This window comes from Microtus oregoni, unplaced genomic scaffold (assembly GCF_018167655.1).
Source record: "Microtus oregoni isolate MIOR12 unplaced genomic scaffold, Mior012 000034F_ref0000314, whole genome shotgun sequence".
In the NCBI taxonomy this organism is placed as follows: Eukaryota; Metazoa; Chordata; class Mammalia; order Rodentia; family Cricetidae; genus Microtus; species Microtus oregoni.
Genome location: NW_024543093.1, coordinates 13946265 through 13960112, shown reverse-complemented (window position 1 = coordinate 13960112; position 13848 = coordinate 13946265). Strand labels below are relative to the sequence as shown.

Here is a 13848-nt window from a genome sequence, read left to right as displayed (position 1 = left end):
AAACCCTGTTACTCTTCCAGCATCACGTCTGTCTGCATGCCACCAGGCTCCCTGCCATGTTGATAATGGAGTGACCCCTGAACCTGTAAGCAAGCCCACAATTAAGTGCTCTTTTTATAAGAATTGCGTTGGTCATGGTGTCTCTTTACAGCAATAGGACAGTGACTAAGACGTACATTACACTAACATCCTACCTCTGGAGTCATTCCCACATCAAATCACTCACCTCGTTACTAGTTACTGATGTGCTGTGGAATATTAACTGGGCAAAGATGTGCTCCGTTTGTTTATGCTGCAGGATATGACTTTAACTGAGTAAAGTGTGTCACTTTTGTTTCTGCTGCATTTGTTGAATCATGTAAAGATGTGTTGCATTTGTTTCACCTGGCCTAAGGCACCTGTTTGGTTTAAGAAGAGCTAAACAGCCAATAGCTATAAAGAAGAAAGGATAGGCAGGGCTAGCAGAAAGAATAAAAAGGAGAAAGCTAGCCTCGGGAGAAAAAGAATGAAAGGAAGAAGGAGAAAATGAGAGAGATGCCAGATAGACAGACCTAGAGAAGCAGTGAAAATAGGGTATACAGAAATAAGAAAGGTAATAAGCCCTGAAGCAAATGGTAAATAAACAGAAAATGGTTAAATTAAAAGAGCTAGCCAGAAACATGCCTAAGCTAGGCCAAGCATTCAAAACTAATAGCAATGATTTGGGAGCTGGTTGGTGGTCCAAAAGAAAAAGCATGGTACACTAATACCCATTACTTTCAACCTTATCCGGTATTCTCAAGCCAAGGTTCGTCCTCTTCATTGTACTTTCCTTCCATCAGTGAGCAAAGCCTTGATGATCAGATGTCTATTTTCATGTCCCATTGTTAAAAAAATCCAACCCATTGGACTGGTTAAGATGGCCCACGCTTTTAGTCCTAGCATTCAGGAGGCAGAGGTAGGTGGATCTCTTGAGATAGGGGCCTTCATGTTTCATACAACAGAAACTAAACAAACTTCTAAACATGGCCTGATCTGTAAAACATATATATCCTGCTTAGGAGTAAAAAGAAAAAGTTATCATTTGCTATTCTGAAAGCAATCTTAAAATAGTTCAACCTTAAAAGGACACTGTATCCAATAGGCTTCTCTAGAGAAATGGAATTAAGTCGGCTTTAAAGTAGTGACAAAGGCAGAATGACCAGGGAGCTGATAACGTGGTCATTCCTAGGTCCTTAAGGCTGGAGCCATAGCGTTCGGGGTTGGTAGTTGGGTGAGTGGGTGGAGGGTCTGTGGGTGGTTAGTGGATAGGTGGATGGGCTTCAGCAGTCCCAATCTGGCACAATGAGCCTAGAAGTTTCCTGAACTACCCTGTTTCCCTAGTCACAACTGTGGGAGATCACAGGGACTCCATTTCATCTTGACTTAAGGTCAAAGAGTTCAAGCTTGTTCTTCCTCCTCAAGGCCAATTAAAAGGATGTTTGGCCAAAGACAAGGTTACTAGATGTTTTAAGGAGGTGATTAGGCTTGTTTGTTCCTTGAACCATGGTAAGGAAGTCTTTTCCCATCCCCTTCTTGCTATAAAAGTGTTATGAGGAATAAATTCAGAGCTTCTGCAGTATTCACTGAGACCCTCCTGATTCCATCTCCTGTCTTTTGTCTCTTTCATAATCCTCTCTCCCCTATTCAGGTACTGTTCGACAGGTCGGCTGGCCCCAACACACAATCAAAGTTTGGAAACACTAGATCTGATATCTGTGAAGTAAACATCAATTGCAACAGGACAACAGAACTAGGTGACAAGATGGAAAGAGAAGTGAGCAAAAGGCAAGATGTTCTTCCTTCTGCCATATCCCTTTCATCTGAACCAGCAGGTGCCACCCACAAGTGGAGTGGGCGGGTCTTCCCACATAAGTCAAGAAAATTAGAACAGTTCTTCCAGTGAGGGTCCACACTCAGGTGCTTCTGTTATGTGGCAAGTTGACATTAAAACCAACCATCATAGACAGGCAAGAAAGTATGTTAGAAAATAACCATCGAGAGAGAAATAAACATAGTTGGGGAGGCCCAAAAATGTAAGCCTATTTCCACCTTGTCTGAAGGTCAGAGAGTTTTAGCTTAGGGGTTGAAAGCACTCGTTACGTTTACAAAGGGCTCGTGCTCAGCTCCCAGCACCTATGTGACTGTTCCTAACCACCTGTAACTCCAGCTCCAGAGGGTCTGAGGCATCTTCACAGCAGACGTCACACACATTCACACCGGCAGGCAAAGCATTCATACACATGGAATAATACAAATAAGTCTATTTTTTTAAAAAAAAAAAGTTTGTATTTAAGGTGTATTCTGTGGTAGGATCTTTCATTTCTGTAAAAGGAACAGTAGTACTGGGAGACTTTCTAATATTACCTACATACAAAGAGTCTCTCCAGTGTGGCTTTTTAAAACATTACTATGGGTATAGGTAATTTGTCTGCATGGATGTCTGTGTACCACGAGCATACAGAGGCCACTGAAGTCACAAGAGGACACTGGACCCCTTGGAACTCAAATTAGACACCGTTGTAGGCTTCCATGTGGCTGCTGGGAATCAAACCTAGGTCCTCTGGAAGAGCAGCCAGTGCTCTTAGCTGCTTAGTCAGCCCTCTGGTCCCCTCTGGTTGACTTACACATATTTGGAGGAACCAGGGAAGAGGCGGAGATTTTCTACACTGAAAATGTACACAAGGTTCCTCTGCAGTCAGATCTCTGTCATGTCTTTCCCACAATCTGAGGCTACAAAATGATTTCAGCATCACTCACATTCAGAGGGCTTTTCTCTAGTATGATTTCATTCATGGACTTGAAGAAAACTTTTAGAATAAAAATCATTTCCCTGTTATTTTTTAAAAAGTTTTCCCTCCATGTGGCTGTTTCAAGTTTGCTGTTTGGTTTGGTTTTGTTCTGTTCTTAAGAAATCAGCATGATAGGCTTTCACACATTGGTAGCAAAAAGGTCCCACTTTTATTCAGGGTGAATTCATGTGAAAGCAACCCGGCCATTTAAAAAGTGTAAGCACTGCTTTCAAAGCTGGGGATGTAAACCTCGGAGAATGACTGTTTTCATAAGAGGTATTAAGCAACAGATTTCCCATATCGTTTACATGAAGATGGTCTCTGCTCAGTGTTGAGTTCTTTCATGGTTTTTAAGGTGACTAAGAGACCTAAAGCCTTTCCCACACCCCTTACACTCATGGGGTTTCTCACCACTGTGCATCAACACATGGTACTGAAGAGAACTTAAGTGGGTGAAGGCTTTCCCACACTGCTTACACACACGAGGTCTCTCTCCAGTGTGAATCCTTTTGTGTTTCCGCAAAGTACTCTCAGAACTCAAAACCTCACATTGTGAGCAGGCATGTAGGTTATCGCCGCTGTGTATCTTTTCATGACTTCCCACATTGTGAGCACGCATGTGGGTTATTGCCGCTGTGTATCTTTTCATGACTTCTCACATTGTGGGTTATCGCCGCTGTGTATCTTTTCATGACTTCTCACATTGTGAGCACGCATGTGGGTCATCGCCGCTGTGTATCTTTTCATGACTTCCCACATGTGAGCACGCATGTGGGTTATCGCCGCTGTGTATCTTTTCATGACTTCTCACATTGTGGGTTATCGCCGCTGTGTATCTTTTCATGACTTCTCACATTGTGAGCACGCATGTGGGTTATCGCCGTTGTGTATCTTTTCATGACTTCTCACATTGTGGGTTATTGCCGCTGTGTATCTTTTCATGACTTCTCACATTGTGAGCACGCATGTGGGTTATCGCCGCTGTGTATCTTTTCATGACTTCCCACATGTGAGCACGCATGTGGGTTATCGCCGTTGTGTATCTTTTCATGACTTCTCACATTGTGGGTTATTGCCGCTGTGTATCTTTTCATGACTTCTCACATTGTGAGCACGCATGTGGGTTATCGCCGCTGTGTATCTTTTCATGACTTCTCACATTGTGAGCACGCATGTGGGTTATCGCCGCTGTGTATCTTTTCATGACTTCGAAAAGAAGTCGAACAGAAGAACCCCTTCCCACACTGTTTGCACTCATAGAGTTTGACACCACTATGACTTACTTCATGCCTTCTTAACTGATACAAAGACACGAAGGCTTTTGTGCACTGCTTACACACACAGGGCTTCTCACCAGTGTGACTTCTTACATGGATTTGTAGGGAACTGAGACGAGTGAACGTCTTCCCACACTGCTTACAAACATGGGGATTCACACCACTGTGGGTTACTTTATGTTTTCGAAACTGATTCCAAAGCATGAAGGCATCCCCACAATCCTTACATACAGAGGGTTTTTCCCCAGTGTGAGTTCGTTCGTGTATTTGAAGATAAGTAGAAGTAATGAAGGCTTTCCCACACTGCTTACATACATAGGGTTTCTCTCCGGTGTGGATTCTCATGTGTCTTTGAAGGGAAGCAGAGCGAGAAAAGCTTTTCCCACACTGATTACATGCATAGGGCTTCTCACCGGTGTGGATTATTTTATGCCTTAAAAGAGAATTGAAACGAGTAAAGGTTTTCCCACACAGTTGACACTGATGGGGAGTCGAGCCAGTGTGAATCTTTTCATGTCTTAGAAGAGAACTGGAATAAGCAAAGGTTTTCCCACACTGCTTACACGTGAAGGGCCTCTCGCCAGTGTGGATCCTTTCATGGACTTGTAGGGAACTGGGAAAAGGGAAGGCTTTCCCACACTGCTTACATGCAAAGGATTTCTTTGCACGGTAATGTTGTTCATGGCCCTTTAAGGATCCGAGAGAAGTAAACGTTTTCCCACACTGCTTACATTCATGGTGCTTTTCTTCAGGAGTACGTTCCTGAGTGTGACCGATTCTTACGTCTTCATTAGACTGCTCATTTTTATTAGATTTCTCTTCCGTGACAGCACTTTTATGCTTCTGCAAAGATGGGGGAGAGCTGGAGGGGTCCTCTGACTCTTTATTATTATTCAGCTCCTTTCCATGTTCCCGAACTTCTTTTCTTTTCTGCCCTGGCCTAGGTTTTAGCCGCACACTTAGAGCTAAATAGCCGATGACTACATTTACACACCCATTTCTTCCACACATATGTACTCCTGGATAAAATGTGTGGTCCACAGTGCCCTCTGTAGAGAAGCTGACAATTTCTGCACACTCATGATCTTCCTTACACTCGTGGAGTTTCTCCATCAGTTGACATCTGTAAGAAATAAAAAAGTAGATTGCTAAGTGTTTGGTTATTAGTAGTAGAAATACTGGTTCTGTGTACTGTAGGAATTTTTTTTTTTTTTTGGGTTTTTTGAGACAGGATTTCTCCGTAGCTTTTGGTTCCTGTCCTGGAACTAGCTCTTGTAGACCAGGCTGGCCTCGAACTCACAGAGATCTGCCTCCCGAGTGCTGGGATTAAAGGCGTGCGCCACCATCGCCCAGCTACTGTAGGAATTCTGAACATGTGTTCACGGAATGCTATGCAGCATGATTTGAGGATAGCTGTAATAACAGCAATGGTATTATAAACACAATGAGAAGTTATATTGTTCCACATTTAGCAAACATTGAATGTATATGTCACATTTAAATACCCATCTCAATACTCAATATTGTACACCATTTAATGTCCAGTACTGATGATGAAAATGATGTTGCCTTTTGAACTACTTGAATGCTATGGTAGTTTGAATAAAAATGGCTCCCATAAGCTCATAGGGAGTGGTACTATTAGGGGATGTGGCCATGTTGGAGGAAGTGTGTCACTGGGGAAGAGTTTTGAGGTTTCAGATGCTCAGTCTAGACCCAGTGTGTCATGCTCTTTTTTTCTGCGGCCTGTGGGTCCAGATGTAGAACTCTCAGCTCCTTCTTTAGCACCATGCTTGGCTACAAGTCCATGACAATAATGACTAAACCTCTGAGCTTGGAAACCAGACCCAAATACATGTTTTCCTTTATAAGTTGCCACAGTCATGGTGTCTCTTCACATCAGTAGACACCTTAAGACAAATGCCCACATTGAGTTATCTTTCTGTTTGTTTGTTTTATTTATTTATTTATGAGATAAGATTTCACTTTGAAGTGCTGGCTGGCCTGAAACACACTTAGTAGACCAGGCTGGCCTCTAAATCAGACATCCACCTGCCTCTGCTTCCCATGTGCTGAGATTAAAAGTGTGGCCCCACACCTGTCTATACGTATTCTCTCAACAGTTCCAGTCTAAAAGTGGCATCTTTGGTTTCTCCATGGCGTTGGAGCCTGTCCTGGAACTCGCTCTGTAGACCAGGCTGGTCTGACATCTTATTTTGTTCTCTGTGGCATTGGAGCCTGTCCTAGAACTCGCTCTGTAGACCAGGCTGGTCTGACATCTTATTTTGTTTCATATGCATCTCATACCGAAGACGGCAGATAAACTGATATTTCATATTCCATATTGTATATGGTATAAAGTTTGTACATGTGAAGTATGATATCGTATGTATGCATGTATCATGATACTCAAGTTGTTTTCAGTGCTTGAGTATCCGAGATGCTCTTATTGACGACTTGAAACATATTGGAAGTTTCAGAGACAATTTCCTGAGATCAACTCAGATTGAAACTTGACATATTTGTCTCCTTTACCTTTTTGTAAAATATCCTATGGCACCATAAACATCGAGGAACCTGAATTACCTTAGCTTTATGCCAGAATTTTCAATCTTTTGGTATTTCCTTATGTTTCCTAAAATACAGATCAAAAATGAATCATTATAAATCATGATACTATAGGAAAAACATTAGTAGATTCCAACTAAATTCATGGTATAAAGTAGCCCATTTCATTTATTCATCCCTGCCACCTTTTTTTGTCTTTTTGGGGGGGCAGAATGTGAACAGTCTCCCACTACCACAAATTATACAGTCAACTTTTCTACATTTGGGAAAGTCGCAGGAGTCAGTGAGAATGGACTAAGAAAACCAGCTTCCTGATCTTGGTGTGTCCCCTGCCAAATAAGCATCCCCAAATCTTTACCATATTTCTGTTCATGCAGCAGCGATGAGCTAGAAGCACTTTTGTTTGACTGACCTATTATGAGAATGGATGTCTTTACCTATAGAGATCATGTTTCTCAATATTTCCTTCAGCACATCTTTGTAGAGCTCCTTTTGGGATGGATCCAGCATGGCCCACTCCTCCGTGGTGAAGTGCACAGCCACATCCTCAAAGGTCACTGACTCCTAAAAGCACACACATACATTTCCACAAGGGTGAACTTCACAGTACCAGCGGTCTAGACTTTATAAGAAGTTATTGTGACACTATGTTCATATATGTTCAAGATGTCTTGCTCACCACACGGTTACTGTTCATACATACTAAGATTCTCCAATACAGTAGTTCTGACAGTAGATTGGAACAATGAGTAAAGCAACAGCAGAATAGGACCACCTTTGCCCCCATAAGCTGTGCTAACTCTCTTTGTCCACTGGGTCATTGTGACAAACTTTATAACACATTCTGACTATCTAATGTCCCAAAGAAAATCCAATATGAGCTGTCCCAAGACTGCATATTCTTACATATGCTGAAGGAAAAATTTCCATTTCTTTTGGTATCTGGGACCTGTGATTAAGAGCAGCTCTTTCTTATATAACCATAAAAATGATGTGGCTTTCTTGAACAGTTGGTGCCAACCATATGTGACTTTTGTTGCAAGGAGGGCCTGCTTTTCATCCCAGCCAGCTTACACCTGAAATAATCACACAGAAACTGTATTCATTTAAACACTGCCTGGCCCATTAGCTCTAACTTCTTATTGGCTAACTCTTACATCTTAATTTAACCTATTTCCATTAATCTGTGTATTGCCACATAACTGTGCCTTACCGGCAAGATTCTAACCAGCGTCTGTCTCAGGCAGGAGATTCATGGCTTCTGCCACTCTGCCCTTCTTCCCAGCATTCAGTTCTGTCTACTCTGCCTACCTAAGTTCTGCTCTATCAATTAGGCCAAGGCATCATCCAATGAAAGCAACACATAAGCAGAAGGAACTCCTACACCAGACTTCTATATCACTTTTATATTTTTTCTCTCAGAATCCATACCACGTTTCCATGTGATTTTAGAGAGAAACTGGTTAGACTAGGTATATTTTCTGAATAATGAATCTTTGAGAAGCTGGTTCAGTCTTTTGAATAAGATTGGTACCCACATACTCATGTAGTCGAATGCTTGGTCATTAGGAAGTGGCTTGAGAAGGGTTAGAATGATCAGGAGAAGAGTACTTGTTAGCATAGGTGTGGCCTTGCTGGAGGAGGTGTGTCACTGAGAGGTGGGCTTTGAGGCTTCAAAATCCCCTGCCAGCCCAGACCCAGTCTCTCCTCCTCCTCCTCCTCCTCCTCCTCCTCCTCCTCCTCCTCCTTCTCTCTCTCTCTTTCTCTCTCTCTCTCTCTCTCTCTCTCTCTCCCCCCCCTCTGTCTCTCTCTTCTTCCCCCATGCCATTCCAGTCTATAACACTCAGCTACTGCTTCAACTCCATGGGAGGCGCCATGCTCCCTACCATGGTGAAAATGGAATACACTTGTGAAACTGTAAGCAAACTCCCAATGAAATGTTTTCTTTCTAAGAGTTGCCATGGTCATGGCGTCTCTGCAGAGAAATAGAATACTGACTAAGTGGATAGCCTTTACTTGCTCTTCTCACAACTTGTTAGGAGCTCAAATATATCATCTATGATTCACTGTAACAATATTTAGAAGAGTGTATCTGCTTTCTCGTAGAGCATTCTTAAACAATAATAAGACTTGCAAGACTAGAGAAATGGCTCGGCCATTAAGATTACTGGCTGCTCTTTCAGGGGACCTGGATTTGATTCCCAGCACCCACACAGTAGCTCACAACTGTGCAACTCCATTTCCAGGTAATATGACCCTCTCTTCTGGTCTCTGTAGGCACTAGGTATGCATGCCACACACATGTGCACATGGATACACACTTGGGCAAAACAACCATATACATAAAATAAAACATTATAACCATTTTACTTTCTTTATTAAAGAAAGTATGATGGTACATACTAATTTTCAACTTGACAGGATCTAAAATTCACCTAGGAGACAGGACTCTTGCTAAGTATGTCTGGGATTATCTTGATTCCATTTTAGGCAGAAGAGCTCAGCCTGTTTGTGAGATGTGCCATTCACTGGGCTGGGTGAAAGTGAATTCAGAAAACAGCCGTTGCTAAGCACTGGAATTTATTGCCATCTGCTTTCTGACTTCAGTTACAACCTGAGAAGCTGCCTCTAACTCTTGTTGTCAAGCTTCTCCCAACGTGATAGACCCCAACCTTGAACTAAATCCAAAATAAATCTCGCTCTCTTACATGTTCTTCTCAAGAATTTTGTCACAACAACGATACAAGAACTTATATACGATTAAGGGTAATTCATTTTCTAATAAATATATTTTTAGGGAATATAAATGAACAATGAAAAATAGCTCATGTTCTTAGAAACAGCTCTTACCCCTCAAAGGTATGTAAGAAATTCCATAATTACTAAAAGTGTGATGGCGCCAGACAAAAGTGGTGCATGCTCTTAATCCCAGCACTCGGGAAGCAGAGGCAGGTGGACCTCTGTGAGTTCGAGGCCAGCCTGGTCTACAGCGCAAGTTCCAGGACAGTCAGGACTACACACTGGGAAACCTATCTTGAAAATCAAAAACAAAACAATCAAAAGTGGGATGGCTAATGCTAATTGTCACGTGACAGAGATGGCGCCAGACAAAAGTGGTGCATGCTCTTAATCCCAGCACTCGGGAAGCAGAGGCAGGTGGACCTCTGTGAGTTCGAGGCCAGCCTGGTCTACAGCGCAAGTTCCAGGACAGTCAGGACTACACACTGGGAAACCCTATCTTGAAAATCAAAAACAAAACAATCAAAAGTGGGATGGCTAATGCTAATTGTCACGTGACAGAGTTTAGAATTATCCACGAGACAGACCAAAGCCAGCCATTAAGAAGATCTGTGAACAGTTATTTTTGATTATATTCACTGGTGTGAGAACAACCATCCTCATTATGGGCTGAACTGCTCCCCGGGGAGGGAATCGCAAACTGTGTACATCCCTGATATGCGCTCTTTGCTTCCTGCCTGTAGATGATGTCACCAGATGCTGCTTGACTTCCCCACCAGGATGGACTGCACTTTTGATCTCTGGCCCAAGAAATGAAACTCCTTTTGTATGGCTATATGAATATATATATAATTGTCTGCAGCGCTTGTGTTTTTATATTATACGTTTTTATATAAAAACAGAACTGCTCATAAAATGAATAAGCTAATTTGTCTGAATATTTCCTAGTTCATAATGTAGCTAGAATTTTAAAACTCAGCATTCTGATTCTGGTAATCAAGACAGGCTAAGGCCATCAAAGAGCTGGAGTGATGGATAACTTGGTGGGTGGGAGCTCCGGCTGCTCCTCCAGAAGACTGGGGTTTACTTCCTAGAACCCACATGGTGGCTCCAGTTCCGGGTGAATTCATTGTCCTCTGGCTTCCAAGAATACCAGGCATGTATATGGTGCACTTACATACATGTGGGCAAGAAGCCAATACTCGTAGAATAAAAATAAATCTTAAAAAAAGATTCTCATTGTTTCCTAGGTATTAACTTGTCCTCAGGTGGGGCCTCCTGTGGGAATGGTTTAAGGATGTTCTGCAGCTCCTAAAATCTAAGACAGCCAGAGCTTTAAGACAATGGCTGTTGCTGTGCTTTCAACCTTTGCAAAGGAACAGAGACGAGTACCAAACTGGATGGAGATGCAAGAGTTTTCTACTGCTTTCTTGTTGCCTTAGAGGGCAACTGAAAAGTTGGTCCTTTTAAAACAAAAACACTTTCTAGCTGCTTGTTGTAACAAAAGTTAAAATCTTTTTGATTTTTGAGTCTTGGGTTTTTTTGTTTCTTTTGAGAAAAGGTTTCTCTGTGTAGCCCTGGCTGCCCTGGAATTTGCACTGTAGACCAGGCTGGCCTCGAACTAACAGAGAATCCCAGCACTAAGGAGGCAGAAGCAGGTCGATCTCTTGAGTTCGAGGCCAGCCTGGGCTACAGAATGATTTCCAAAACAGCCAGGACTACACAGAGAGATCTGTCTCAAAAAAACAAAACAAAACAAAAAAACCCAACCAACCAAACAAAAAACAAAACAAACAAAGAAAAAAGAGGGTGGGACTGGAAACATGGCTCAGCACTGAGGGGCAGAGGCTACTCTCTCAGTAGACCCAGGTTCAAGTCCCACATGGTCGCTCATAACTGTCTGTCTGCATTTCCAGGGGATCCTACACCCTTACATAGGCATGCATACAGGAAAACGCAAATTCACATTAAATAAAAACAAATTAATTTTTAAAAGAAGAAGTAAGTGGGTCAGCAATATGGGTGCGTGCAGTGGTTAAGGTGCTTACTTGGCATACCTGGCCACCTCAGTTTAAACCCTGGAACTCACACAAATGTGGAAGAAGAGGGCTGACTCTGAACAGTTGCCCTCTGACCTCCCCTAGGAGACTGTAGCATGCGCATTCACAAGCACACGCCACACACACAATAACAAAAAAATATATTTTTAAAGCAGTGTGGGCAAAGCCAGAAAGCTTAAATAGGTCACAAAAAAAAGCTTTATAGGAGATAAAATTTGAATGTGGTGTACATGATAAAGTTGGCTTTAATCTATGGTCAGATGTTGGTAGATGCTTTTCTTGTCAGCCAATCTTTATCACACATTAAGAAAAACTAAAAACAAAGGCGCTGAGAATTTATGCACTCCAAATTGTGGAGCTCTTAACATCAGTTAAAACAAAGACAGTCTATACCCCAGCACTCAGGAGGCAGAGGCAGGTGGATCTTTTTGAGTTGGAGGCCAGTCCAGTCTACAGAGCGAGTTCCAGGATAGCGAGGGATACACAGAGAAACTCTGTCTCAAAAAACAAAGTAACTAACTAACTAACTAACTAAATACAATCTAATAACCTCAGGGATTGTTTATCCATACAAGAACAAACGTGATTGATATCCTTCGCTCTGGGAAATAATATATTGATCTGGACAGATAAATACCAGCTACTCAGAGAAAACCAGAGTAAGGCTTTCCAAATCCCCACAAATCCCCACAAATCCCCACAGTTAGCCTTAATAGTTAACACTTGATCTGGCTGAGACACAAAATACTTACCTAGGGATATTTTCCTGAAGTTTGTGTCCTTCCTCTAGGCACGTGATCATGGACCCACCGCCAGCCTGAGCCAGCACACACCAGTCCTTGACTATACTCTAAAGACAGGATGACCTCACAGAAAACTGTTCTGATCTAGGAGCTAACGGTGGCACCCTCTAACACATCCGGCTCTTCTCTGTAAGAATAGCTCTGTCCATCCTAACTGTAGGGAAGCTTGCGGACTCTTAGGGGGTTTCCTTATCACAATACTTCATTCACACTCAAGTATCCGCCTACTTCTTTCAGGACTTTCCATTTTAAAACATTTAGAAACAAATCAAATAAAAGAACTGTTATGATAGAGGCCAACTCCAGCCTCCCCAGACCTGTGGATCTTACTTCCTGTGATCCTGACGGTGTCAAGAGGACTCGGGATTCACTGTCAGCCCTAAGAATCCTTGGCCTAAGGGCACAGGTCAGGGAAATTGGAGGAAGGATTTCCTTGCATCCTGTCCCGTTAGCTTTAATCCTCAACTTGACACATCCACAGTTACCCGAGAAGAGAATCTCAATTGAGAAATTATCTGAATCAAAGCAGTATGTGGTGGGCCTGTCTGTGGAAGATTGCCTTGACAGCTAATTGTAGGGCCCAGACTACTGGGAAAGGCATCTTCCTTAGGCTGGCGGTCCTGGGCAGTATAATAAAGCTAGGTAAGCATGTGTTTATTACTGAGACAGCGGGCAGCATACCTCCATGATTTCCGCTTCAAGTTCTTGCTTGAGTCTCTCCTCCAAATTCCTTCAAGGATTGACTGTAACCTGGAAGTATAAGCCAAACAAACCCTTTCCTTCCCTCTGCTGCTTTCGGTCAGGTATTTTACAGCCACAGAATGAAATTAGAGCAATCTGAAAGGAAGATGCCACTGAGATGCTGAGATATAGCACAATAAAGAGGGTGACTGCCCAGAGCTAATTTATGCTGTAGGCACATCAGCGTTCGGTTGTGCCAAGCCTAAGATGGCTCCATTTTATTAAGCAACAGTTTTGACCTGATGTACTTGAATTTTAAGCATAAGGCCCTAGAAAGGGCAAACAACCACTATCTGCCAGTACACCAGAGGCCCCAAACTCACTACATCAACAAACAACTCCTTTTGTTTCATCAAAAACTGCAAACACATGTGCTTAGCAAAGACACTATCTGCAATCCCCTCACCTGAGCCTATTTAGAAGGAGCACCCCAAGACCAGAGTGCGGCTGCCTGGCTGATTGATAAGACTTACTCCGTCCCCAACAGACCTTTGTTTGTCCCCCAATGCCTAGACTCCCAAACCTTTCTACATTCTGCAAGCTGCGCATTGGTTTATTTTGTGTGAAATGTTAATATATGATTTAATATCAGTGATTTAAGATGGGAATAAAAGAGCTGTGATTGCCCAGGGTCTGCGAGTCAGCAAAATTGGGCTTACTTAGAAAACCACAGCCAAGGATAACATTAATGTTCTTTAATAAATTGTGACACTGTAAAAAGACACATGTCCCTGCATGTTTGTGACAGGACTCGGGGAGTCACCACACCTCTTTTCTCCTCTGGTGTACGCTCTCCCAACCTGTGTACCTAGTCTTCACCAACCTCTGCGGACACCGCCAGTCAGGAGGA

General features: G+C 42.6%; 1 protein-coding gene and 1 pseudogene across 1 annotated transcript; both read right to left on the bottom strand.

Annotated features, from left to right (window-relative positions):
• Positions 1-3022: 3022 nt before the first annotated feature.
• LOC121432516 (zinc finger protein 791-like) lies at positions 3023-12988 on the bottom strand. Its single transcript, XM_041630508.1, has 5 exons — positions 12939-12988; positions 7093-7219; positions 6674-6722; positions 3964-5210; positions 3023-3356 (listed from the first exon to the last, which is right to left on the bottom strand). Exons 1-5 carry the CDS (start codon positions 12942-12944, stop codon positions 3136-3138), a joined length of 1650 nt encoding a protein of 549 aa, XP_041486442.1. The 5' UTR covers positions 12945-12988; the 3' UTR covers positions 3023-3135.
• On the bottom strand, positions 6857-6999 carry LOC121432535 (annotated as a pseudogene).
• Positions 12989-13848: the final 860 nt, after the last annotated feature.